The sequence below is a fragment of the Vicugna pacos genome, chromosome 1, assembly GCF_048564905.1.
Source record: "Vicugna pacos chromosome 1, VicPac4, whole genome shotgun sequence".
Lineage (NCBI taxonomy): Eukaryota > Metazoa > Chordata > Mammalia > Artiodactyla > Camelidae > Vicugna > Vicugna pacos.
Window position 1 is genome coordinate 63,467,444 of NC_132987.1, and position 25,920 is coordinate 63,493,363.

The window sequence follows — 25,920 nt, forward strand, 5'->3', positions numbered from 1 at the left end:
AAGTCACAGACTAGTCAGTAGCATGGCTGGAACTTGAGCCCAGTCTGCCTGGGCTCTGACATCAGTGCTCTGTCTGTTAAACCATGCAGCTTCATTCCAAAAGAAGTTAAAAATAGTCTTGTGAATTGTAAAATACTATATTCTAAATTTTTTAGGTAAGATTAAGTTGTAATTTTAAGAAGAAAAAAGGTCTAAACAATGTGTTGATTTATCAGGCAGTTTTTCATCACAAAGATATCTATGCAGTTAGTGTGCAGAGATGGCAGAAAGCCTCCTCAGCCTTATTTTTGACTACAGATTTTGGACAAGGAGTGGATTGTACCAATTGCCCTACACCTAGGGGTACTGGAAACAAGCACTGCCTAAGGGTTGCAGATCTCTCCCTGTTTTAAACATCACTAGTTAAAGTTCTTTAAATTCTACTGTAAACTCTTACTCTGTATTCTTTTGTTTTCCTTTCTGTGAGTTTTCATCCTCTTCTTTTCCAAAGTCTGATTAGAAATCTCCTTTCTTTTTGTACTTTTTCCTTATAAGGAAGATGCATTCTTTTTTTTCCCTTTTTTTAAGTATTGTCAGTTCTATTTAAAGTAGTTTAGAATATGAAAAATGAGAGAGAAATCCAATCTCTAAGAAAGTAGTAATTAGTCCTGGCAGAAGAGAGAGGAAATTGCAAGGGAATGGAGGCAAGAAAACTTTTTTAGGCTGGAATATTCCACTGAGTTGGCAGTTAGCAGTATTTGCTCAGAGAAGAACCATTGCCTGAGGGATTCATGATGGTTTTTTTTAGGGAGAGTGCTCTAGGCCTGCGAGTGCGGGTCCAGGCTAAGAGTGCTTGAGCATGTGATGTTTGAAAATGCCTGTACACAGTTAGCACCTTCACAGATTGGCAACTGAGAGCTGAGTGGAGGAGGCCAGAGCTGTGACGAGGGTTTGAGGTGTTTGTGGCTGAAGGTAACATAGAAAAAGAAAAGAAAATGTATAGGCATTTACAGGATTTATCAGTTTAGTAGCATATGATTACATTATACACAGCAGTGTTTGCCTTGTTGTCTATCTCACCAAACTCTCAGATTTTTTTTTTGGAGGTGTCTCACAGTACAAAATACAGTTTTACATCTTAGTCAACGTACGTATACTTGTATTCATAAGCATTGTTTCAGGAAGCAATACTTAACCATTACTTCTTGCAAGGAATGCCCTCTGATATTTCTCTGTTCTTTTTCTTTAGAAAGAAATGTTGGTCACAATCCACCAAATTAATTTCATGAACCATGAATGTGTTGTGACTCAGTTTGGAAAGCTATTCAAACTTACAAATTGTTTTATTTTACATAAAAGTTAGTGCTTTCTGAATAGCTGTGCTATTTTTAAATATATTTTTTGTAAATAAAAAGCACAAGAAAACATGTTATGTATTATAACCCGATTTTTCTAGTTATCTGAGAAGTAGAGCTGAAGTAAAACTTCACTATTAGGCTTAAGTAAACACATCATTATCATTATTTTTTACCTAATACCAGCTACCTTGTCTATTGTAGGCATACCCCTGAGGAAAGAAAATTCAGTGGATAATTCTGAAACTTCAGATCTCTTACCTATTTCAGTAACACAGAAGCATCGCAGATGGAAAATAAGATTATGAGGATGTATTCCAGTGTATCAGCAATGGTTAGGGCTGGGCTGTGGGCTATCAGTTATTTGTATTTATTTTATTTTTTCCTGTACTTTTCAATTTTTTTATATTAAGCATGTGTTAATTTTCATAGTTAAAAAACTTAAACCTACAAATGATAGGTTATAGGTAATACTTGAGGTCTTGCTATGTGCTGGTGACTTTGAAACTCTTTAAATGCTTCCAGAAACATTATGCATTAGATATTCGTATCCCCATTTTACAGATGAGGAAACTGAGGCAGAGAGGTTAAGTAATTTGCCCAGAGTTACACAGCTAATCTATGCTAGAGATGGGATTCAAGCTGGCAACTAATCTGAGGGAGAATTGATCCCTTCTGATTACAAACTTTGATTTTTTTCTTGATTACCAATTATTTTATATTTTCTTGATCACCTTCATGGCTTGATGTTACACTATTTTCTTTTTTTTTCTTTCGTTTTTTTTTTCATTGAAGTATAGTTGATTTACAATGTTAATTTCTGATGTACAGCATAATGATTCAGTTGTGTGTATGTGTGTCCATATATATATATATATATTCCTTTTGGTATTCTTTTTCATTATAGGCTATTACACGGTATTGAATATAATTCCCTGTGCTACACTGGTTTCTTTTGATATCAGTTTACCTTATTTGTGTTTGTCCATTTTATAATTTTAATGCCTTGCATTATAAGTCTTTATTTCCCATGGGGAATTTAAGACATTTGCATTTATTGTCTTAACTGGCTTTATTTTTAGCTAATTTTATTCTATCATATTTTATACTTTCTTACTTTGGTTTCTGTTTGGGAATTTTCCTTTGTGGATTATAATTTCTTTGGTTTTACGCTCTGTAATGATCTGGAAGGCATGTGTCTGTTTTTTTTTCTTCCCCAAAACATAACTGAGACAGACATTATTTATGTAAATGATATGACCATTATAATTTTTTTAAAATAATGTCATTTATGGAAATGATATCAAGTTTTTTTTTTTACATTTTTATTGATTCATAATCATTTTACAGTGTTGTGTCAAATTCCAGTGTTCAGTACAATTTTTCAGTCATACATGGACTTATACACACTCATTGTCACATTTGATATCAAGTTTATAAACAAGTACAGTACAAAGAATTGTTCCCCCTGAACTATTTGAGTATAAACTGTGATCAGGATATTCCCTCATTTCATCGCCAAAACTGTATTTCAAAGGGCAAACAAGGACATCCTCCTTTATAACCACAGTGCTGGCACCAAAATCACTAAAATAACATTGATAAATTACTGCTATCTAATCCTCAGAATTCATGTAAGTTTTGCCGGTTGTACCAACAGCATTCTTCAGTGCCAAATGTTTCAGTCCAGGCTCATGTATTATGTTTATTTATATTGCATCTTTAGTCTCCTCTGAGCTGGAAGAGTTTCTCAGTCTTTGCTTTCATGACTTTGACCCTTTTGAAGATTAACAACCAGTTATTTTTTAGAATGTCCTTCAGTTTGGGTTTGCCTGATGTTTTTTCATGATTAAATTCAGGTTCTGCTTCTTTTGCAGAAATTGCCACTAAAGTGATGCTGCGTTCTTCTAATTGCTTTTTACCAGTTTGCGCATGATTTGGGTTTGCCCCAATACTTTGGTCACTTTTTCTGCTAGTCTTCTCCAGTATAAAATTACACTTTTTCCCTTTTTAATTAATTAATATTTTGTGGGGGCATACTTTTTTCTTCTAGTTTTATTGAGATACAATAGGCATACATTACTGTATATGTTTAAGGCACACAGCATAGTGATTTGACTTACATACACCATAAAATGATTACCACAGTAGTAAACATCCATCATCTCATAGATACAAAATTAAAGAAATGGAAAAAAAATTTTTTCCTTGTGATGAAAACTTTCAGGATTTACTCTTTTAACAGTTCTTATATATAACATACAGCAGTGTTTGTATTTTACACCTCTAATACTTAACATCTGGAAGTTTGTGCCTTTGACTGCCTTCATCCATCTCTCCTCCTCCCCTCAACCACAACTCTGATCTTTTTTTAGGGAAACATACTTTGAAACTATGAAAATGCCTTGTTCCTCATCAAAATTTGTATTTATTTGTCTATTTCATTATGGACTCATGGATTTTATTTTTAACAACTTTATTAAGCTGAAAGTTATATACCATAAAAATCACTCATTGTAAGTATATAATTTAGTAATTTTTAGTAAATTTGCAGAGTTGCACAGTCATCACTATAACCCAGTTTTAGAACATTTCTGTCATCCCCTCAAATTCTTTTGTTCCCCTTTGTAGTTAATCCCCCTTCTCACCATTAACCCTAGGCAGCCACTGTCTGCTTTCTGTATAAATTTGTCTTTTTGGGTATTTCACATAAATGTAATCATATAACCTGTTGTCTTTAGAGTCTGCCTTAGGATGTTTTTTGAAGTTCATCCATTTTATAGCATATGTTAGTCATTTTTTCATTACTGAATAATATTTTATTGCGTGGATATATCACATTTTATTTATCATTTGATGGAAGTTGGGATTATTTTCAGTTTTTAGCTATTATGAATATTACTAGTATGATGAATATTCATTCACATGCCAGTCTTTGTGTAGATACATATTTACTTAGATTTGCAGAAGTTACATGGTAAATTTATGTTTAACTTTTTAAGAAACTGCCAGTTTTCCAAAGTGGCTGTACCATTTAACATTACTGCCAGCAATGTATGAGGCTCACATTTTGCCACATCCTTGTCAGCACTTGGCATTGTCTGTCTGATTATAGCCATTCTTGTGGGTGTGAAGTGGTTTTAATTTGCATTTTTCTCATGACTGAAGGTGTTGAGCATCTTTTCATGTGCTTATTGCCATTTGTATATGTTCTTTGGTGGAATGTCTATTCAGATTTTTTGCTTATTTTTAAAATTGGCTGGTTTCTCTTGTTGCTGAGTTGTACATGTTGTTAAGGTATTCTGGATACAAGTTTTTTTTTAATCAGATAATAAGATTTACAGATATTTTTCCCCTAGGCTGTGGCTTTTTTCTTTTTCTTGGTGGTGTCTTTAGAAGAGCAAAAGTTTTTAATTTTGATGAAGTCTAGTATATCAGTTATTTTCTTTGATGGATTGTGCTTTTGGTATTGTATCTAAGCACTCTTTGCTTATCCCAAGACCATGAGAAATTTCCACTTTAGCTCTTATATCTGAGTGTGTAAGCCACTTTGAGTTAATTTCTGTGTTTGGTGTGAGAAAACGGTCTACTTTTTTGGGGGGGGGGCCTGTGGATATTCGGTAGTCTCAATACCGTATGTTGAAAAGACTTTCCATTCCATATTGACTTGGTTTGGTGTGTTTATTACAAACAATTGACCGTAAGTGTAAGGGTTTATTTCTGGATTCTCAGTTCTATTTCATTGATCTCTATGTCATGTCCTTCTGCTATTACCTCGCTGTCTTGATTACTTTAGCTTTTTAATAAGTTTTGAAACTCCAGATAGTGTAGGTCCTGCAACTTGTTAATTTTTCAAAATTGTTTCGACTATTTTAGGTCCTTTATATTTCCATGTATATTTTAGGAACAATTCACCAGTTTCTCAAAAAAATCCTGCTGGGATTAAGTATTTTTAAAGGAACAATGTGTTAGTATGTTTTATAATATTTCAGGAATGTCCTGTATACATGATACTCTTGTCATTTGGACTTTATTATTGTGAAATCTAGGACAAATTTGGTCTTTTTTCTTTTGTAGTGGTCTTGTTTCTTATTTTTCTGCTTAAATCTTTTTAGGATTTTTGTTTTCTTCATGCTGAAAATGTTTAATTTTCTAACTCATTACACATGGACCATATGCCTTTCAATTTGAAGACTTAGAAAATTTTTTTCAATCCAGGAAGGATGTCTGTTGGTTTCTTTTTCTTTTTAATTATACTGATGATTATTGTTTCTGTTCTGTTTCTTCTGATTTCTTCTTCAAGAAATTCTGCTTAAATGTTGGTTCTTAGATTTCCTTTTTTAAATTACCTTTTATCATTTTCACCTTTTTTGGATCTTTTTTTCCTTCAGCATTCTGGGGAAGCTTCCCAAACTATGTTATCTTTGTACTAATTTGATTTTTTTGTGGTGTCAGTTTTACTGCCCAGAATGTATTTTATTTTTGCTATTTATTTTTCTTTCTTTGCATTCTTTTTCTTCTGAGTTAGCTCCATATTCATCTCAATCTGCTTGGGGTTTTTTTTTTGTTTTGGGGGGGGTTTTGGCCTGTTTTCTTTTAATTTTCTTCCTTTTAAAAATATTTTTCTGTTTTCTTTTAATTTTCCCCATAATTTGTAATATTATGGTAAATGTAATTATTTTTAGTGTGTGATTTAAATAAGATTAACTAAATACTATAGACACTCCAACTCTTTTCATCTACAGTCTTGAATTTTGTTATATTAATGTTAGCCTTCTTTTTGTCTTTAGTCCTAAAGAACACCACAGATGGCCAGTAGCTCAATGGAGGGCAAGAATTACCCAGGCAAGCTGTGAGCCACTGAACTCAGGTTCCTTGTCTCAGTTATCCTCCCATTGCTAATGACTGGCATTGTGGATACTCAATGCATAGTTATTGAATTAATAGCTTCTTATCATTTCTTTTGTCTCTGTTACCTGTTTTATGCCTACTTTTACATTTCACTGTTTGCAACATTTAAAAAACTTAAAGTAGATTATATTCATTTTCACTCATTGAATTGGAAATAAAGAATTTCATCAGCCTTTTAAATATGTCCACCTTCTATATTTTTTTTAGTCTTAAGTCAGGTAGAAGGTACACATATCAAGAATCTACTTTTGGAACATTATTCCTTTGAATATAAGTGTAGGATATGAGTGTAGTGTTACTGTTTCTTTAATGATGTTCTTCACTCTGGTAAGAAGTCCACTTTGAATACATCTAGAATATCGTGTCTCTCTTTAAAACACACTCCTGGTCTCATCTTCCAGTCATCAAGTCTATCCATGTCTAAATCTTTTGAATGTGTTCTTTTAACAATAATGGTATTAGTTGTGTTACTCTTGGCACTCTTTGTGCTTGAGTGTGACAGTAGCAGCAATTTTATATCATCTGCCAAACCCTGCTGGTATCTTTGTGTGCCATTCTTTAGTTTTCATGATGGCAGATTTTATTCTTTTATTTTTTTCCTTCTGTGTAATTGGATAACATGATGGAGTAAATTTATGACTCATGTGCATTATCTTTTTGGCTGGGAGACAGTTTGCTTTATCAATCATGTGCTTCCAGAATTCAGGGAATTTTTCACTAGAGTACATGGTGGTAAATCAGAGGGCTTGGCTTGGCTGTGGACCAGAATTACGAGTTTTTGTATGATAATCTCAACTAGTGAGGGCTTCATAATCCTGATGTTGAGTGGTTTGTGCTTATGTAATTTCTTGAGCTTTCTTTGAGTTAAATGATTTCCTCTTATCTTATCTTTTAGTACATAAACATAAAACTTACATTTTATAAAAGTATCTTATTTAACAATGGAGTGGTTTTTGTTTTTGTTTTGAGTTGAGTCTTAATTCTCTATCCTTTATTTTTTAGCATTTTTATTGTCTCCGTTTTTCTTCAGCATTTTGGGGGGTACTTCCAAAGTGTGTCATCTTTATTCATCACTGATATTTAATTTTGTGTGCTATCACATAACTTATTCTGTCTTCATAGCACACAGGTTTAATTTTCTATGCAAAGTACCATCATGAGTTTTACTGGATGCAGCTTTTTCTTTCACCTTTTGGTGTATCCATCTTTTTACTTACATCTCTTCTTCACAAACTACCATATAGGACATAATAGTGTTTTTAATTAAAACCCACCTGCGAACTTTAAAAGTGACCAAGGGAGGAAAAAACCCAAAGCGCAGCAGTTAACACATGTCTCACAGCATCTGCCTTGTTTAAACTTGGAGTTACTTCAGGTATATTCAGAACTCTTCTTCTGTGTCACACTTCCTACACATACAACTTATGAACACCAGTGGTGGGTTTGTCTTTTGTGTGTGTGTGTGTGTGTGTGTGTGTGCGCGCGCTTTGTTCCAGACCTGGGGATCTAGCAAGAAAAGAAGGGATTCTCCTCTTCTTAAAAGCTGCTGTCTCACAGTGGAGCCTGTTAACTACTGCCAGAAAGTTTAGGCGGATTTATAGTTGAATATGTGATGACTCCTGCTGTGCTTTGTTTGTTTTTTTTTAACCTGCCCGCTGAAAATCTCGCCTTTTGTCATATATATAGTATTTTACATTTGTGAGAGAGACTTGACTTTGGTAAAATAAAAAGATTAGATACTGGTATTGAGGCTCATTCATCTTTATATACAGTGTTTTTAGATTTTTTTCTTATGCATGTCTATATAGATTTATTATTGGTCACTTATATGAAATGTCTACATTTTACTTTAATTTTTCTCCTATTATCTTGCCTGCATTTCAATAATTAGATGTATGATACTTGTTAAAATAGCTTCCGGAAAAGTTGAGTGCACTACAGTGTGCTTATAAAAAGAGGTGTATCATTTGCTGCTGTCATTTAGCAACCCCTCTCAAGAGCTATATGAAAGTAGCTTGAAACATGTGCTAACAATGGGTTTCATCATAATAGCTGAGGTTTTTTCCATATCATTTTGAAGAGTTTTTGTTGTTGTTCTTCCATTTGTTTTTCTTTAGATGACAGAAAATAATTTTTGGTTGAAGAAGATAGAAATTAGTGTTTCAGAAGCAGAAAAGCGAACTGGAAGAAATGCCATGAACATGCAAGAAACATACACTGCTTACCTCATTGAAACAAGGTGAGTGATGAGAATTATGCCTAGGTTTAGGTAGAAAGGGCTTTGTTGGCTATTGATGCAAATTCTGTTGTATAATGGAATTGTTTACAGGTCATTATCTTTTTAGGGATTTTTGTTGTTGTTTGTTTACTTTTTAACAGGTACGGTAAACAGATGTGTCTTTTACTACAGTACTCGTGGTAGTTGTATTCTGGCATACTTGTTCTGGGGGAAGGGGGAAAGTTAGTGAAGTACTTTGGGATCTGGAATGTTCCTTAACACGTTTTAGTAGAGCTCTTGGTGTTACAGTCCTTGTGTGATTTTCGGAAAAGATACCAGGTTCTCAGGGGTGTTGGAAGTGGACTTAGGTAAGTGGAGATGGCTAACAGAGAAGTCTAGGAGGAGAGAATATGGTCTGAGTCATTTTAGTAGAGTTGGGAGTTACAGAGAAATTAACAGGGAAAACTTAATTGAGACTGGATCTTTAGACTTTGGGGTAAAATTGAAAAGACAAAGTAAATCATGGTATAAGAAATCAAAACTCAACAGAAAAGTTGTCTTTTACCTCATAAGCAAAAAGTTAAAGGAATTGGGCTGTTTTGTCTAGAGAAAGACAAGGGACGACTCAATTTATCTTGCCAATTATGAACAGTTTATATAAAGACTATACTGACTAGTTCTTTTCTCTCTATGGACTGAGCAGAAATAGTTTCAATTAAAACAAGTAGGTATGAGAAAACTTTTATAGAAAATTTGTGTACCATAGGAATTTCAGGAAAAGAGCTAAGGTAGGTCTCTTAAAAAAATGGGTTGTTTTTAAAGAAAAGTTGTTTTGTGACATACATATATGAATGTATGATGCATGTAGGTATCACAGAGATTTTTGTTTTAAATGGTCCCATGAGAGGGTTTTTTTTTTCTTTAAGTTAAGTTAGCCACTTAAAAAATCGTACTTTAGAAATTTGTGTTGGCTTTAGCTTTCTAAGTAAATTCTTAAATTTAAAACTAAAAAGGATATTTTTAGCGTATGCCTATTTCTTCACCCAGTTGAACAATGAAATTAGCTGTTGATTATTACTTCTGGAAGGGAATCTTGATTTGAATAATCTGGAATAATTTATAGTTGTTTACTCTTGACTTTGAAATGAATAGAGTATTATAATTTGAAACTAGGAATTAAAAGTGGCCATGCTTGAGTAATATAGCTAGACTCTGAATAAACATCTAAGTGGATCATCAGTAAATGTGTGGTGTGCAAAAGGACTATTGAGTTGACTTTCACAATTGTACTTCATTATAAATTTGTTTTAAAACAATGGTTCTCAAATTTTAAAATATATAGAAATTTCCTGGGTGGGGTTCAGGAATTGACATATTTTAACTAAAGCTCCAGATGGTTTTGAAGCAGATGGACCATGGATCATAATGTTAATTATCTTTTCAAGGCTTTACATTTTAAGATAATCAAATTTATGTCTTTTTTTCTTTGTGATTTGTGTTTTCCCTGTTTTTAAATTCTTGCCTACTCCATATCAGGTACATATCTTTGAGAAATACTGTTTTGAATAGATTATTTCATAAGTACTGTACCCCTAAGGCTAACTGACCTTCAGCAACCATGGGACCCTGGAATTTCTTAATTTAATCATGTAGGATTCTTTCTGTAATTCAGTGTTATGCAGATAATCTTGGATAATATGAATATTATTGAGCTTAGATATTAACTGAAAGTCGAACTTACATCATATAGCTTATCTACTTACTCTTTGGACACATGTGGAAAGTCCATTTAGCAATTGCCTAAAGTGTTATAGTTTAATTGGCTAAGAATGAATAAAGCTAAAGTCACTGAGTTTAATTGTTCCAGGGAGTTCATCTTTTCCTGTTCATAGAATATGAACTCTTTTAAAATAGGTAAGAATACTGTATGTAATAATGGGTAAGAATGCCTTGATGGCTTGGGAGGTTGTATGATGTCTTTACTTAGCTCTTCTAATCTGTGAAACAGGGCTAGTGATACTGTCTACTTCATTGTGAGTGTGAAATTAAATGTTGCATGTAAATCCAGTTATGTGCTATTAAACATTTGTTAAATGATTAGATAAATGGGGTAGTTTTGTGGTCCAAAGAAAGTCTCTGTACTTCTAGCCATCTTCCAATGACTGGACCCTGTCTTTAATGGCCTTTAAGACCAAAAAAAACCCAAAAAAAACCCACCAACATGTAACAAGTCTTCTGAAGGCCTTTAAGTGTACTGCTTGTTTATCTAGTTATTAGCAAGGTGTGGGTTCTGCTGATGATGATACCGAATGATTTGAAGCTTATTAACCCAAGATACTTTTTTCAACTAAAGTTGAAAACTGAATTAGAATAATACTAACCATAGCTAATGGTTAGGTCAACTCTTTAAAATGAATTATGATTTAATAATGCTATATTTTTGCCATGGTAGCCATTTGTACACTTTAAATTTCGTATTTTGTTTCCTTTTTTTATTAATGTACTATGAATAAATTTAGTGGCAAACTTAATATAATAAAATACATTACACAAATAATAAAAACATTGACTGTCTCTTGTGTTGAGCATGGCATAGTGCATATATTTTCTCAGGACTTTATTTTAAGACTGACTTGACCTCCATACCTTTAAGCCATAATGTACAAACGCACATTTTGGTTATATGATGTTTCTTGGAGGGCCTGTAAGTTATGGTCAAGCACACAATTAGAAAATGGGAAGGTTCTGATAATGTTTAGAAGACTGATGTTTTCTAGCAATGATTGTGCTAGCAGAAATCTTAAGCAAAATAATTTCACATATTCTTTATATAATTTTTACCCTAACTTTCCCCTAACTATAAATCAAACTTTTCTATGAATGAGACGTGGCATTTCCTGCAGTTTGTTTGTTTGCTTAATGATGGTACCAGGGACTGAACCCAGGACCTCGTGCATGCTAAGCATACGCTCTGCCATTGAGCTGCACCCACCCCGCTGCCTGCAGTTCTTTGTATTAAAGATGAGACTGGAGTTGAATTTTTACATCCCTTCTCCCCCAGCCTTTCAGAGTTAACATTTTGCTTTTGTGGATATTTTCTGGTACTTGGATGCATCTGATTCATTTATAACATTGAATCAAGATTTTTTCAGTGTCAAGGTCTTTGGCATTAATGTTGTTCTCTCATTGTGGCAGAAGTGCAGTTAAAAATACTTTTTCTTTAATGAAACATTGGCTAAGCCAGATTTTACTATATTGTAAAGTCAGTTATTATACATCAACTGAAATACTGTGCATTGAGGGCTTGGGGATCAATGGTTCTGGTGCTGATCGTAGATCTTTGTGATTGTAGAAGCAGCATATGTTGTGCAGCTGCTTCCTCATCTGTGAAATGGGGACAATAATCCCTGCTTCACCAGGGTTGTTGTAAGGCTTATACACGGAAGGTTCTTTACTCAGTGCCTGGTTCACAAGCCTTCAGTAAATAGAGTTCCCAATGTTAAAGGAGGTTGTGTGCATGCATTTGTATTTAAAAAAAAAACGGTAGAAATCTTATTCTATCTTTTTCAGGTCAGTTGAACATATTGATGGTCAGAGTGTCCTAACAGACTCACTATGGAGGCGGTATAGTGAATTTGAGTTGTTGAGAAACTACCTTTTAGTTTGCTATCCACATATTGTTGTGCCACCTCTACCAGAGAAAAGGGTAAGAAGTGAAATGGCAGTATAGTTTAGAAGTATTTAGCATTGAGATTATTCTTCATAATTGTTTTGTCTATCTAGGCAGAATTTGTTTGGCATAAACTCTCTGCTGACAACATGGACCCAGATTTTGTGGAAAGACGACGAATTGGTTTAGAAAACTTCCTCCTGAGAGTTGCTTCACATCCCATCCTTTGTAGAGACAAAATCTTCTATTTGTTTTTAACACAGGTATTTTTCTTTTATTTGGTATTTTAAAAAAATTCATTTGACTTGGGATTTTTTAAATACTAAATTGTGGAATGCTTATTTCTAAGGATCTTTTTGGAGCAGCTTTGTTAATTTATATGCATTTCATGGTTTGTTCTGTTTTGAATTTCCAAACTGTTGGATTACATAATTCTTTTGGCTAACATTTTTATACTTAAAGGTACTAAAGATGGTACTTTCTGGTATCAAAGTTGGTCTTTGTCTTTTTGAAACCCAAATCTATAAAATCTTGGGTCCATCTTTGGTAATCTTTTGGAATTTGGGTTGCATGTTTAACTTTGAAAAGGTTAGCGTTTTTTAACCTACCTCTTCCATCTCCCTTGAAAGAAGAACAGAATAACAGGTATTTAATTTATTTAATTTGGAATATTCCTTGTGGACTGTTATATTTTGCAGTGATATCTAAAATTAACTTTAATTTTTAGGAAGGTAACTGGAAGGAGACTGTGAATGAAACTGGATTTCAGCTGAAGGTAAGAATAATTGTGTGTAATAATTTGCCATGTTCCTTTACAACTTCCAGCACAGTGCCATGCAGTTAATGGGTACTTGCTGTTTATTGAATGAGTGAATGTTGGAAATAGGCTTTGCATCTAATATTATTGGTAAGGTTTTTAAAGAAACACTGCAATTTACTTTTGATTGGTGTAATTTTCATTAATAGTGAGATGATAATGGACATATGTATGAATTTAATTCTATTGGGAAAGGACATTTTGAAGCAGTAATTTAGATACAAGCTATAGATTTTTCCCATAGTATATTTATATTATACTTTGTATCTTTTTTTATTCTTCCCTCTGCCCTTATCACTGCCACTCTTGGTGGTGCCCCCATAACTGCCCACTTTATTAGATAGGAAAGACACTTCTGAAGAATCGAGCTTGGGTTTTCCAATTTTAGTAGGCCAAAAGATGAGCCATCTTTCTGGGACATGGTGGCCAGTTTTGAGTGGGCACAGGATTCATTTTGTATTAGCATCCACTAGTGATACAGGCTTAGTTTGATTTTGTTCAGCTTTTCAAATTCAGTCATTATACCTAATGTTTGGGAATGAAACTGTTCTGTAGAAACTAAAGAGCATGGTGGGTTTTAAGTTCGCCACCACCCTAATTCCACTCTGCTCTCCCTCCTGTTCCTAAAAATAATATAATACTGGTTGTTGCAAATTTTTTCTAAGTTTTTATCTCTTGTGTAATTCGAATAGGTACATAGAAAAAGTGATATAAATTGATAAACAGTTCACATGGTAATACAGTAACAAAAGTTCAGTAGGTCTAGGCAACAACAACAAAATGTCTTTATAGTAATTTTAAAAACACCCCCTAGAGACTTATGCATCGGTATATAGATATTTTAAATTTAGCACAAAAAAAACAAGGAAGAGAAGAATTTTGTTTTCTGCACAGGAAATATAATCAAGTATCTAATTCTGTCATAAACTGATTTTAGTTTATAAATACTTTGTTGGCAGACTGCATGAAAAAATTAGTATTTTCTTAGCTGTAATTCATTATTGTGCTCAGGGAGAATACTGGAATTTTAGTTTAGAGATGGTCTGAAGTAACTCTAAACTTTAAAAAAATTACTTATATTTTGATAGAATTTTCTGAAAAGTAGTCCAGCATTTCTTAGGAGCTAATAAAGAAAAGAGCAAACTATAATCGTTTTGGTGCAAATATAATTGTTTTGGTGATGTCTTTTTATATAATAGAAAATTTAAAAATGTTTAGTCATTGGTTTAGTCATTAGTTTAGTAACTAGTGATCGGTTGTTTGTCCTTGAATGCAGTTTTTGGTGATAACTTTGGTGACCTTGAGAAAACTCTTGAATTTCTCTATCCATGTAGACTATGCCAGTTACAGAGTGCTATGAATTTTGTGTGTAGGTGCTATGTAAGTGTTTAGATATAATGGTTTGTATTTGGATAGCCTTGTGGTAAAATGTTTCATTTTTATAAAATCTTTCAAAGGTAATACTCTTATATAATATTAATAATTTGAAGAGTCAGAATTTTAATGAAATGGACCAGACATAAAATGTGTGGAGAGAATTTGGAAACCCATGCAGGCAAATGGGACCTTTTTGGATTAACACTTATATATGTATTTGATGCATACATACAAACATGTATGTGAGGTTGTCCGTATACTTATATATATATATAGAGAGAGAGAGAGAGACACACACACACGCGCGCACACACACGTATACACGTACACACACTTCACTTATCCGGAGGGCATGTATTTGACAGTTACAACTTAACTGATCACAGTTTGAAAGGTGGGATTTAAAATTGACTTCTGAGATGTTCAAATGGATGTAACATGACTTAGTACAATACATACAAAAATAACTTTGGTCCTTTCAGATAGTACCAACTTAATTTTATTATAGTTATCCACATAGACTTGGCTATGTATTTTCTAGACTATAGCATATTAGAAGAAAATTGAAAAGGTCTAAAAGTGAATTCTTCTGGAGACAGGCACACTGTGACAATAGTGAAAATGATGGCTGGGCCCCCTGGTAAAGGATAACAGTGATGTGAGAGTCAGACACTGAGCGGGGAGGGGGGTTGGTATTGGCACGGGACCACACAACTGGCTAGCCCCTAGGGCTTCGTTGTGTCACAGGTGGGCTCAGTATTAGTTTGTAGTGGTTACTGAGGGGCCTCAAGAAAAGGTTGAATTGCTTGCTGAGTACTCATAATTCAGTGGGGTTTTTTTAAACGTTTTTTTTTATTGAGTTATAGTCATTTTACAATGTTGTGTCAAATTCTAGTGTAAAGCACAATTTTTCAGTTATACGTGAACATACATATATTCATTGTCATATTTTTTTTTCACTGTAAGCTACCACAAGGTCTTATATACATTTCCCTGTGCTGTACAGTATAATCTTGTTTATCTATTCTGTGTATGCCTGTCAGTATCTACAAATTTTGAAATCCCAGTCTATCCCTTCCCACCCCCCACCCCCTTGGCAACCACAAGTTTGTATTCTATGTCTATGAGTCTGTTTCTGTTTTGTATTTATGTTCTTTTTTTTTTTTTTTTAGATTCCACATATGTGTGATCTCATATGGTATTTTTCTTTCTCTTTCTGGCTTACTTCGCTTAGAATGACATTCTTCAGGGACATCCATGTTGCTGCAAATGGTGTTACGTCTTTTTATGGCTGAATAGTATTCCATTGTATAAATATACCACATCTTCTTTATCCAGTCATCTGTCAATGGACATCTAGGCTGTTTCCATGTCTTGGCTGTTGTAAATAGTGCTTCTATGAACATTGGGGTGGAGGTGTCTTTTTGAAGTAGGGTTCCTTCAGGATTTATGCCCAGAAGCGAGATTACTCTTAAAGTGTGGTCATTTGACTTCGTGCTTTTCAATTTGTTAGGACTGTTTGTTCAAGACACTGAATCCTAGAGCTCATTCCAGACATGCTGATTCCCACTAGCCTATAACTTGACAACTATTGCTGTAATATTGCAGATAAGAATATTTTTAGGAAGATAATTTTAGAAAGATTATCAAAAATGGTTTAAAAGGAGAAAAAACATTTTTTTTTAGATCCTAAAGCAGTATCTTATCTGAATATCATTAACATTTTGTGTTTACTATGTATTTAAGCACTGTACTATAATATATTCAGGTTTTTTCCCCGACAGTTGCCTCAGTACCTTTGAGGTTCAGTACTATTTACATTTTTTAGGTAAGAAACTAGAAAGTGGCTTACCCAAGGTCTCATTGTTACAAGTGATAGAGGCTGAATCCAAGTCTAGGCCTAACTAAAGCTCTTCTTAATTACCATACCATACTTACTGCTCTTTTCACTTATTAATTATGTAATTAATGTATATAAAGATGTTTGGTAAAGGAATGTTGGAAACTATTTCAGTGGAAATGAGATTGTTCTAAATCAGACCAACTGTTAATGTTTTATAAGAATATTTGGTGATGATCAGTTTATAGTGTAGAGAAGTATCAAATCATTACGTTGTATGCCTAGAATTTATAGTATTATAGGTCAATTATACTTCACTTAAGAAAAAGAATATTTGAACTTGGCTGTTAGAGTGTCATCCTTGAAATATCAGCATTAATTTTCCTTTTTTTTCAGATGTATTTAACTTAATCTATAGTTTGGGCCTACTAGATTAATGTTTTCTTAGGTCTTTTTAGAGTAATTATTATACTCAGCAAGATAATTGTAAAAATTTTTTTTTAAATCCATGCTCTGTTTAACAGATATGAGCAACAGACATTTTCATTGCTGCTGTATATTGTCTTTCCTTCTTTTTTGCTGAGTATTTATAAAATACTCCTATTAATTCAGTGAAGGGAGAGCAGAGTTTATTTCTAGAGTATGAACATATAAACTAGTTACTTTAGTTTAAAGTAATAACATTTTGACTTGGTTGACTCAGTAAGTTACTTACATGAAAGTGTCATCCATATGCCCAAACCTTAAATGAGTTTAGGCTGACACAGAAGGATCTAGAACCCTGTCTGTCGCTTGAAGCAGGGACTGCCAGAGACAGGATCTGGGCCTTTAGGATCTCTGCTAACCTGGGGATTCCAAATGCTGAGTGCCTGCAGACCATCAGGTACTCTGCTAGGTGCTGTGGATACAGCAGTGAATGAGCTGGAAACAGTCATAAGCTCCATGTTCTTATTTTAGTAGTTGGAGACATTAAGTTAACATTTAAATAAGGCTCCTTAAAATAGTTATAGGTGACATAAATGGGAAAAGTCATCATTGTGAAACAGTATGACAGCAGGGATTTTTTTCCAGGGATTATCTTGAGAAAGGTGACCATAAAATTTATTCTCTAGATGGGGGCGCTTGTGAGACTAACAAGAGGCTCTGCAAATAATTAGATTAGGACAAACAGGTGTAAAAGTAAACCAAGACTATCTTGGGAAAATGGGGTCACATGGTTGAAGAGAGAACATTTGAGCTGAGACCTGAATAATGAGAAACCTGCAGTGGAGTCAACCTAGGGGTCAAGGAATAGGAATGTTAGAGGTCAAGTTGGTGATGGTTTACTAGGCAAGGTTTGGGGGAAGATAAGAAAGACAAGGTCTAGGACAAGGAAAGGAAAGTATGTAATAGGAGTTAGAAAGGGAAGGGGAGGTGGAGATTAAAGGAGAACATGGGAAAGGTAGAAAGTTGGGACTATAGAACAGTCAGGGTTATTTTTTGAAATGTAACCAATACTTACTGTATTTTTTTTGTGCCAGGCATTGGGAGATATTAGGGATTCAGCAATGAACAAAGCAGATTAAAGTATTGCCATGGCAGCCATTGTACAAGTCTAGGGGGCCCCCTTTACCTTGTGCTTTTCTCATGGCTCTCATACTCTGGTGGACAGGTAAGAACCACGCAAACTCAGGGTTTCAGATAGTACTGTATTAAAGGAAATAAAGTAGGTGGTATGAAACAGTGATGTAACGGCTTCTTTACATATTTAGTGGGGACTTTGATAAGATGGATGATAACCTTTCAGATTTGGAACAGTCTGGGTAGGTTTTTAGAGATCTAGCTTTGGGGAGAAGTTTCTGGTTTGGTGATATTTTAGGCAATTTCTCTTTTTATGGCATGTTGTGAAATGATGAACAGATGGTGTGGAGTGTTGTGATGGACTGACCTGACAGAAGGTTTGATAGGCAGAGATTAGGATGGTGATGGTTTACATTTTATATGCCTTCGAAAGTGGTTAATTGGTGATACTAAAAGTAAAAAATAAATTGGTGTTATTAAGAAAAGATATAAATGAAAATTTTCTTTTTTACTGATGGCTTTTATGTAATTTCATTCTTACTGAAACAATCTCATTTGCATGTGACTATAAAGTCGTTAGTGATTATAACTAACTTAAAAAACATAAGGGAGTAATATATGCCTTAAATTCATAGGTGCTTTTATTTGTAAGGACTTTCACATACATTAGCTCCTTTGCCCTTGAGTTGTAAGGCCAAGAATTGGTAAAATACAGATTTTTAGAAGTAAGAGAATCCCCTGAATTCGGTGACAAATTAAGCTTTAGATATTCTTGATAGCTCTTTGAATTTCTTTTGGTCTGAGGCTCTAGGAGGCTGAGCTTGTGGAGTGGCATATTTGTTGCATTTGTTTTTATTTTCTTAGCCAGATAATCTGGGAAGCCCTTGTAGTTTTGTTTTGTTTGTTTTCTATTATTTTGGGAATATTTCTAATTAGGGCTTGGAAGTTGGAATAATATAAGATGTCCAAGCTAACTGTAATCTTCAGAACCAAACCACATTATGAAATTGATTCTTGATTGAGCTACCTTTATGAACCCTATAGTTTTTGTGTCTTGGTCAGAAAAATTATTTTTTTAAAAAATGAAATCATAGAATAAGAGGATAGGATTTGGATGTATTAAGTATAAATTTATACAGTGAAGTTATTTAGTGTTGATCCCTCTGTCTCTCCTTTAAGAGCAGTTGTGTAGAAATAAGTAAAAGCAGTTAAAAAGTTGTGTTGCAGCATTTTATGCCAGCTAAGAAGAAATTAATTTGATGTCATCTAGCTTGTTTTACTTTAGTACAGGCATTTCTATATTTCTTTCTTTTCTAAAATACTGATCATGCAAATGAGAAAAATCAATGTACACTTGGTTCAGATTTCACCTGAGAACAACCCTCAGGGATGCACAGGCTTCAGAGAAGTAGTTTTATTTAGTTTATATATACAGACCATTGCTTTTCTTAATTTACAGAAAACTTTTCCACACAACCTATTATGAATTATAATAATGCAGAGCTATATGCCTGTTAGCATGTTGGTGTTTACAGTTGTTTTACTTTGGTATCATTGAATGCCGTGTATTCAGAGTATTTTATAACATTTTTGTAGTGTCTTAAAAAATAACTACGAAGCTGCTTTTTGGGGTATGTTTAGTGTGTTTGACATAAATGATATGAAGAAAACTGTGCTTGAGCATCTTAATTCTAAAGGGAAAATAAAACTGTTTGGATTTATACCCTGAAATGTAATTGTATTAAGTGAATAAATTATTTTTTCCAGGCAGACTCCAGGTTAAAAGCGCTTAATGCAACATTCAGAGTGAAAAACCCAGACAAGTAAGGTTTTGTTTTAATAACAGTTACAATGTTGTTTTGAATGGTGCCTATCAATCTGTTTAATTTTTCATTTCTGAATGTATGCACTTTATTTGCTAAATATTTTAAATAGTAATTCACATTTAGTGAAATCCTTTTACAGTCTAAAACTGGTTTTGAAATTTGGTAATTTAGTTGGGATTAAGGTTGTAAGTAACTGAAGTTTTAGAAAATGGAACCACTGCTCTTTCTTAGAAGGATTTATTAAGTGTTGCAGGTATCAGAAAAATGAGAAAAGTAATTTTAATTTTGTCTGAAATAGTTTTTCTTATATGACTTTGCTTGTCAGATATGTACAGAACTCAAGATAATATTATGTTATCTATTTAATAATAAACTATTTTGAATACCAAGAAAGCTTGTTAGATAAATGCATACTAGTATATAATAATTTCATGGAGAAGTATTTATACAACGATTATTTGACTTCATTGATGTCAATTTGGTGTTTGTGAGAGCATTTCTATATTAAAGGAAGCCAGTGTATTCAGAAGTAACATTCCTTGGGATGTGATCTAAGTATCTTTTAAGATTTGGTTTTGCTCATTCTCCGAATTTGGTGGATAATTCAGGCTCTTCATTATATGGACCTTTACCTGGCGATTGGTTCAGCTATGTTTTCCAGTTGGAAATGTCCTTAGACAGATGTGGCTTTCCCAGTTTTGGGAGCCAAGTTTATGAGTTCTGTTAGAATTTCTCTATTCAGGCTTTCAGCATTAATTTCTACATAGTGTAAATTCTTAGCAGACAAAGGCCAAATTTGCATAGTCTGATAGTCAAGTTTGCATTCCTGGCTTTATAAACCGTAACATGTTAACATAATGCCTCTGGTTTTTAATATAAATTTTGAATATAAAATTTAAATAAATACTTTGAAGTTTTGGTAATTAGGAATTGTGATGGTAACCATTGAGGTTTTTAATTTTACTATTTTTTAAACTTTATTTCTTAGAGTAGTTTTAGATTCACAGTAAAACTGAGTGTAAAGTGCAGAGCTCCCATATACCTCTGCCCCTCCCCTTGCACAGCTGCCTCTGGACACTCATAGCCACCCCAGTAACCCTCACCACGGTGGTACATTTGTTATGATAGAGGAGCCTGCACTGACTCATCATTATCACCAAAGTCCATAGTTAACATGAGGGTTCACTCTGGGTGTTGTGTAGTATATGGGTTTTGGCAATTGTGTGCACCATTATGGTACTGTACGAAGTATTTTCATTGCCCTAAAAGTCCTCTTTGCTCTGCCATATTTATCCCTCCCTCCCTGCAGCCCTGGCAGCCACTGATCTTTTTACTGTCTCCATAATTTTGCCTTTTCCAGATTGTTGTGTCATATAATACGCAGCCTTTTCAGAAAGGCTTTCACTTTGTAATACGCATTTAAGTTTCCACTGAAAAAAAATTTTCCTTTTTATAAAGGTTATAATGACGTCCGTGGTGTATAAAGAGATATTCTCTAGATTAAGAACTAAAATTAAGTCACCCTCCAAAAAAAGCTTTGGAAAACCTAAGCAGCAAAGTTTATGAAATTCATAAATGTACATTCATTAGAGGAGCATGTAAGATGAGACAATTTTTTAATTAATATTTTAATATTAGTATTTTGTCAATTTAATGAAAATGTTTTTCAATTTAATGAAAAATATTTTGTCAATTGAATGTCTTCCCTTTTCTGACCTTCCTGTCGCTTTTCTAGGTTGCTAAGTTTTTTTTAATATCCATATTTTATAGAGAATTTTGAATGTGATATGACGAATAACATAACCACGCAGTTTCTTGCTCCTAAGTTCCTGTTAAAGTATATAGTTAGTACATAATTAGTAATAGCATTTGGTTGCCTTAAGTTCTAGATAAGAGAGTTAGGTCTACATCAGCCATTGTTACAGCAGATTCTTAATATACAGAATCTCTGTTCTAGGTCTAGCTGGAATAGGTTAATTATTATTCATGCCATTATTGAAATAGTTTGTATCATTAAAATACTTGCATTCTGTCCTTTCTTAAAATCTAGAAAACCAGAAAGATTGTTTCAGAGGGATACCAGAATGATACCTCTTTCCTACATGTTTATCTTTCTTCAAACTAGACTATTAAAAGCAGTGAGGAGGAGAGCTTTGAGTCTTCCACTTTTATGTGGCAATTTTTGGCTCATACTTAGGAAGTATACTGAGTGATGAGTAGAATGTATGGATTGAAAGAGGGGAAGGAAATACAGATGGCACCCAAGTTTTATTCTTTAAAATCCTAGAGAATACAGAGGAGAGGGGTTTGACAGGGTAGGGAAGATAAGTGGAGCTTTGGATATGTAAGCAAGTACAAATATCTGCTTATCAGCTGGCTTACTAGATCTGGTGTTTAGAAGAGAGATTTGGGCTGGAGATAGATATTTGGAATTCAGCAGCATGTAGATCATAATTGTGAAGCTTTGTGAATGGCAAGTCACACAGAGTGTGTAGTTTGAAAGATTGATTGTAAGATGGGTGTGAGGACCTAGGACTGAACCCTAAAGAAGCCAACACTTTAAGGGTGTTTTCCAAAATGTAATCTGATTACCAACATCTAAATCCTGTGGGCAAGTTTGTTAGAAATTCAGATTTCCTGAGTCCCATAGGGCCTCTGCATACCGTTGTGGTTCCTCACACCCCTCTTTTACTGAGAGGCCCTCAGGCCTTTCAGCAAACACTTCAGGAGTTCTTTGCACACTAAAGTTGATGGTATAAGAGATGGGTGAAGGAAGTGAATCCTGGAAAGGAGGCTTTAGGTATGACCCGAGAGTAAAAGGAAAATCATAAGAAAATAAACCTGCTGTCAAGGGAACAAATTTTGAGGCAGGTGAGGTCAGCTTCCATTGCTGGAAGAGTGGTGGTATCAGAAGTTTTAGTCTTTAAGGAGAATGGCAGTTACTAGGTGAAGAAACAAAGATTACTGAACAGCATGAAGATTGAGGTTAAAGACCATGAGTTGATGGTTACACCATAAATTTTTTGTTTATTGTTTTCAAGTAAGTTTTCATACCAGTGAATTTTATGTCTATCTCAGTTTCATGATGTAAATTATGAAATATGACATCTTGGCTTTATAAATACCTAAAGAAAGTATGCTGCTTTTACTTTAGAATTTTTTTGAATTTGTATTCGTTATAAATGTTCAAGGCCAGCATATGCTCAAGCAGAATTAGTTTCATTATTCTCATAAAATGCTGCTTTGTCTTTCAGCTTTTAGCTTGTCTTCTTGAGAAAAATGATGCTTTGTTTCCTGTTTCAGGAGATTTACTGAACTAAAACACTACAGTGATGAGCTGCAGTCTGTCATCTCACATCTTCTCCGAGTCAGAGCTGTAAGTGGTCCCCAAGAGCTTCTTGACAAATAAACATTTGTCAAGGAAGTGCTTGTTATTTAATTATGTTTTTAAGTAATGGAAGGTATTCATGATAAATAACTGATTTTTATATTCAAATTTGGTGTGCTCGTCATCTAAATTGCATTTTTTTTAATGTGAAATGTTTCCTGGCATAAATAACTGAAGAATTTTAGCTATTGTTTTCTCTGTATATGGCTATTTTGACATCAGAGGGCCTACCATTTCAGTGTTGGAGTATGATTAACTAAGTGTGAGATTTTAGATCTATGTATAGCAATATCCTGTTCTTTCAAGATTTCTTTTTTAAAGGTCAGTGAGTAGCTTATGTTATGTTAAGCCATTCTGTGTCCGTGCTCCTAAATTATACTAAATAAACTTATTTAGGGTAATGGTCTGCCATGACAAAAGGAACTAGAAATCTAGGAATAATGATTGTACTTAGCCATACAGTTTGGCTGTAACAGACATAGAGAAAAATATATTTGGGTAAATTAATGTACCTGAGAAATATTGTGTCATCCACTCTGGTCCTTTGGCATAACCTAGAAGAAACCTTAGGACTTGCCTTAAAGGCTTTGAGAAATGGTGGGTTACCAGGTCTAGGATCATGTCTTACACTGACTGGAATCATCTTGAAATGAAATACATTATTTGGAATTTGTTTGAATGAAAGGGTCTACTGGTAAGGGGTGGAGAGTGGGGCAGTTTTAGATAAAACTAGATTAGCCATATAATAATTGTTGAAGGTAAGTATTGGGAAATGGGAGTATATTCTACTATTCTCTAGTTTTTGTATGTTTGAAGAGTTTCATTATAATTATTAAAAAAAATACAGTAAGGAAAATAAATCCCTCCAAATAGCTGCATGCTGGCCCAATCTCCTATGTAACCATTCAGAGTACTATTGGACTCCTTAAATAAGTTGTAGGATACTTCTAGGAAAAGAAAAGGTACCGGTGCAAGTTACTAGGCTGGAATCAAGAACTGGGTTTTAAGAAGGACTGTGGATTGATGAGATAAAACTTCTAGGCCTTTAGTTACTTTGAAATTACTCAAACAGATTAGGCAACTGTTCTTGTGGTAAGTGGAAGTAGAGGCAGAGACACTCCAGGAGACTGGAAGAACACTTCATACTGCTTTGTCTTCTGTGCCAGAAAACTTGGAGAATCTACTTAATTAGATGTGTGGCTGATTATGAAAGCTGTGTCCTCCTTAAAGGCCTTCAACCAGGGGAAAGGGGAATACTGTGGAAAGTGTCATTTAGCAGGAAGCTTGACCATTCTCCAGTCTCAGGTAGGCAGAGGTCCACTACGAAGCAGTCACATGACTAACCCCAGATATTGAGGGGTTCTCAGTTTTTCACACCCAGAAGAAACTAAGGGACAAAGCAGAAAAGTCAGCCAGAATTAGATTTATTAGAAATATCAGAGATGGGTGATGAATAGAGTATAACAGTTAAATACTCAGAAGATCCATGAAGCATAGGGAATAAATTTAAGTGAAATCTAAAGGAGGGGGGAAATGATTTCATTATTGTGAAGCTGTGCTGCAGATAATTTAGCCTGCAAGAAGGTATGGGTGATTGCTTTCATAAAGCAAGAAAAAAAAGTATCACAAGTCAAGACAGGATAGTGATTACATCTAGTTTTCTGCTGAAAGTATATTTTTGAATGTGATTAATATTTAGTAATGTTTGAAGATTACTACAGAATTTAACCATGAGGTTAAAGAAAATTTTTAAGACTCTCCCACATAACTGCTTTTCTGTTCCTTTTTATTCTTTGTACACTCCACTTTAGCCCTGTTGTTACTCTGACTATTCTTAACCATGCCACACTTGTTTCTGCCCGAGGACTTTTATTTGCTCTTTCCCATGCCTGTACCATTCTTCCTCCATACCCTACCCTCAAGATCCTCTCTTGGCCTGTTCTCTTTTTGTCTTTCAGTTATTGACTCAGATGCCTCCTGAGAGAAATCTTTCCTGAGCATCTCCTATAAAATAAGATGTAGTTTTCTATGATTTCCTGTCATTTCCCTGTCATTGTCTGTCATTGCTGTTGTCTTTATAATAACTCTGACATCGTATTCTCTTCTCATTTGTTAATTATCTCCTCTCCTAGTATATGTGGGCTCCCAAGAGCAAGAGCTTTGTTTTCTGACTGCTAAATCCCTATAGTAATGCCTGACTCAGACTAGGCACCGCTATATATTCATTAAATGGTTGAATAAATGAATGTATATGCTGACAGTTTAAAAAGATCTAAAAAAGCAATAAAATAAATTACTTCTTGAATTCAATTATAACCAATCAGGGAGAATTGGTTAGTAATGTATATGTGACAAGAATCTTTAAAGAAAATGACCTTGTCATCGAAGAACCTGTGATAGACAAGTAAGAGAATTCTAGGTATGGATATTTTTCCTAAACTTTATGAAAACAGGCTTCAGAAGCTGAATTGACATGAATGAGAGCTTGAGCTCTTCAAAGGGAAAGGCAGCACTTGATCTGTGAGTCAGAATTGAAATTCTGACTGTATAAAGGAGATAAATGCCAACGGAAGATACGATGAATATCTAACATCTTGATAGTTCTGAAATTGGGAGAAAGGCTGTTTAGTCACGGACAGTAACAGAAAAGTGAAAATGGAAGGTTAGAGCCTGACACTGACAGAAGCCTGCAAACAAGGCAGAAAGCACCACTGGGAGGACCTGTTTGTAACATTCGAGTATCGAGAGAAGAAGGCTTAGTGTTTCAGATGGATGATGAATTGTTAGCAGACAGAGAGAAAACAGAATTATTTGGCTGTCTTTCCTGTCAAGGAGAATTCTTTTAAAAGTAGAAAAGGCAAAAAATACATTACTAACAGGTTAAGAGTTAAATATTTAAGACATCATAACTGGACAGCCATAGTAGGCAGGTGGCCTTAGACTTAGAGGAGCTGAGTTTTTAGAACTTATCTCTGCCAT

The 25,920-nt window shown here is 34.2% G+C and overlaps 1 protein-coding gene across 1 annotated transcript in view; it reads left to right on the plus strand.

Moving 5' to 3' along the window:
- Nucleotides 1-25,920, plus strand: part of SNX4 (sorting nexin 4) — a 51,264-nt gene that overhangs the window by 2,798 nt on the left and 22,546 nt on the right. The window contains exons 2-7 of the mRNA XM_031683622.2: nucleotides 8,363-8,484; nucleotides 12,034-12,169; nucleotides 12,247-12,396; nucleotides 12,861-12,908; nucleotides 19,495-19,550; nucleotides 22,857-22,929. Coding sequence (XP_031539482.1) covers nucleotides 8,363-8,484; nucleotides 12,034-12,169; nucleotides 12,247-12,396; nucleotides 12,861-12,908; nucleotides 19,495-19,550; nucleotides 22,857-22,929 — 585 coding nt within the window. The remainder of the gene's footprint in view (nucleotides 1-8,362; nucleotides 8,485-12,033; nucleotides 12,170-12,246; nucleotides 12,397-12,860; nucleotides 12,909-19,494; nucleotides 19,551-22,856; nucleotides 22,930-25,920) is intronic.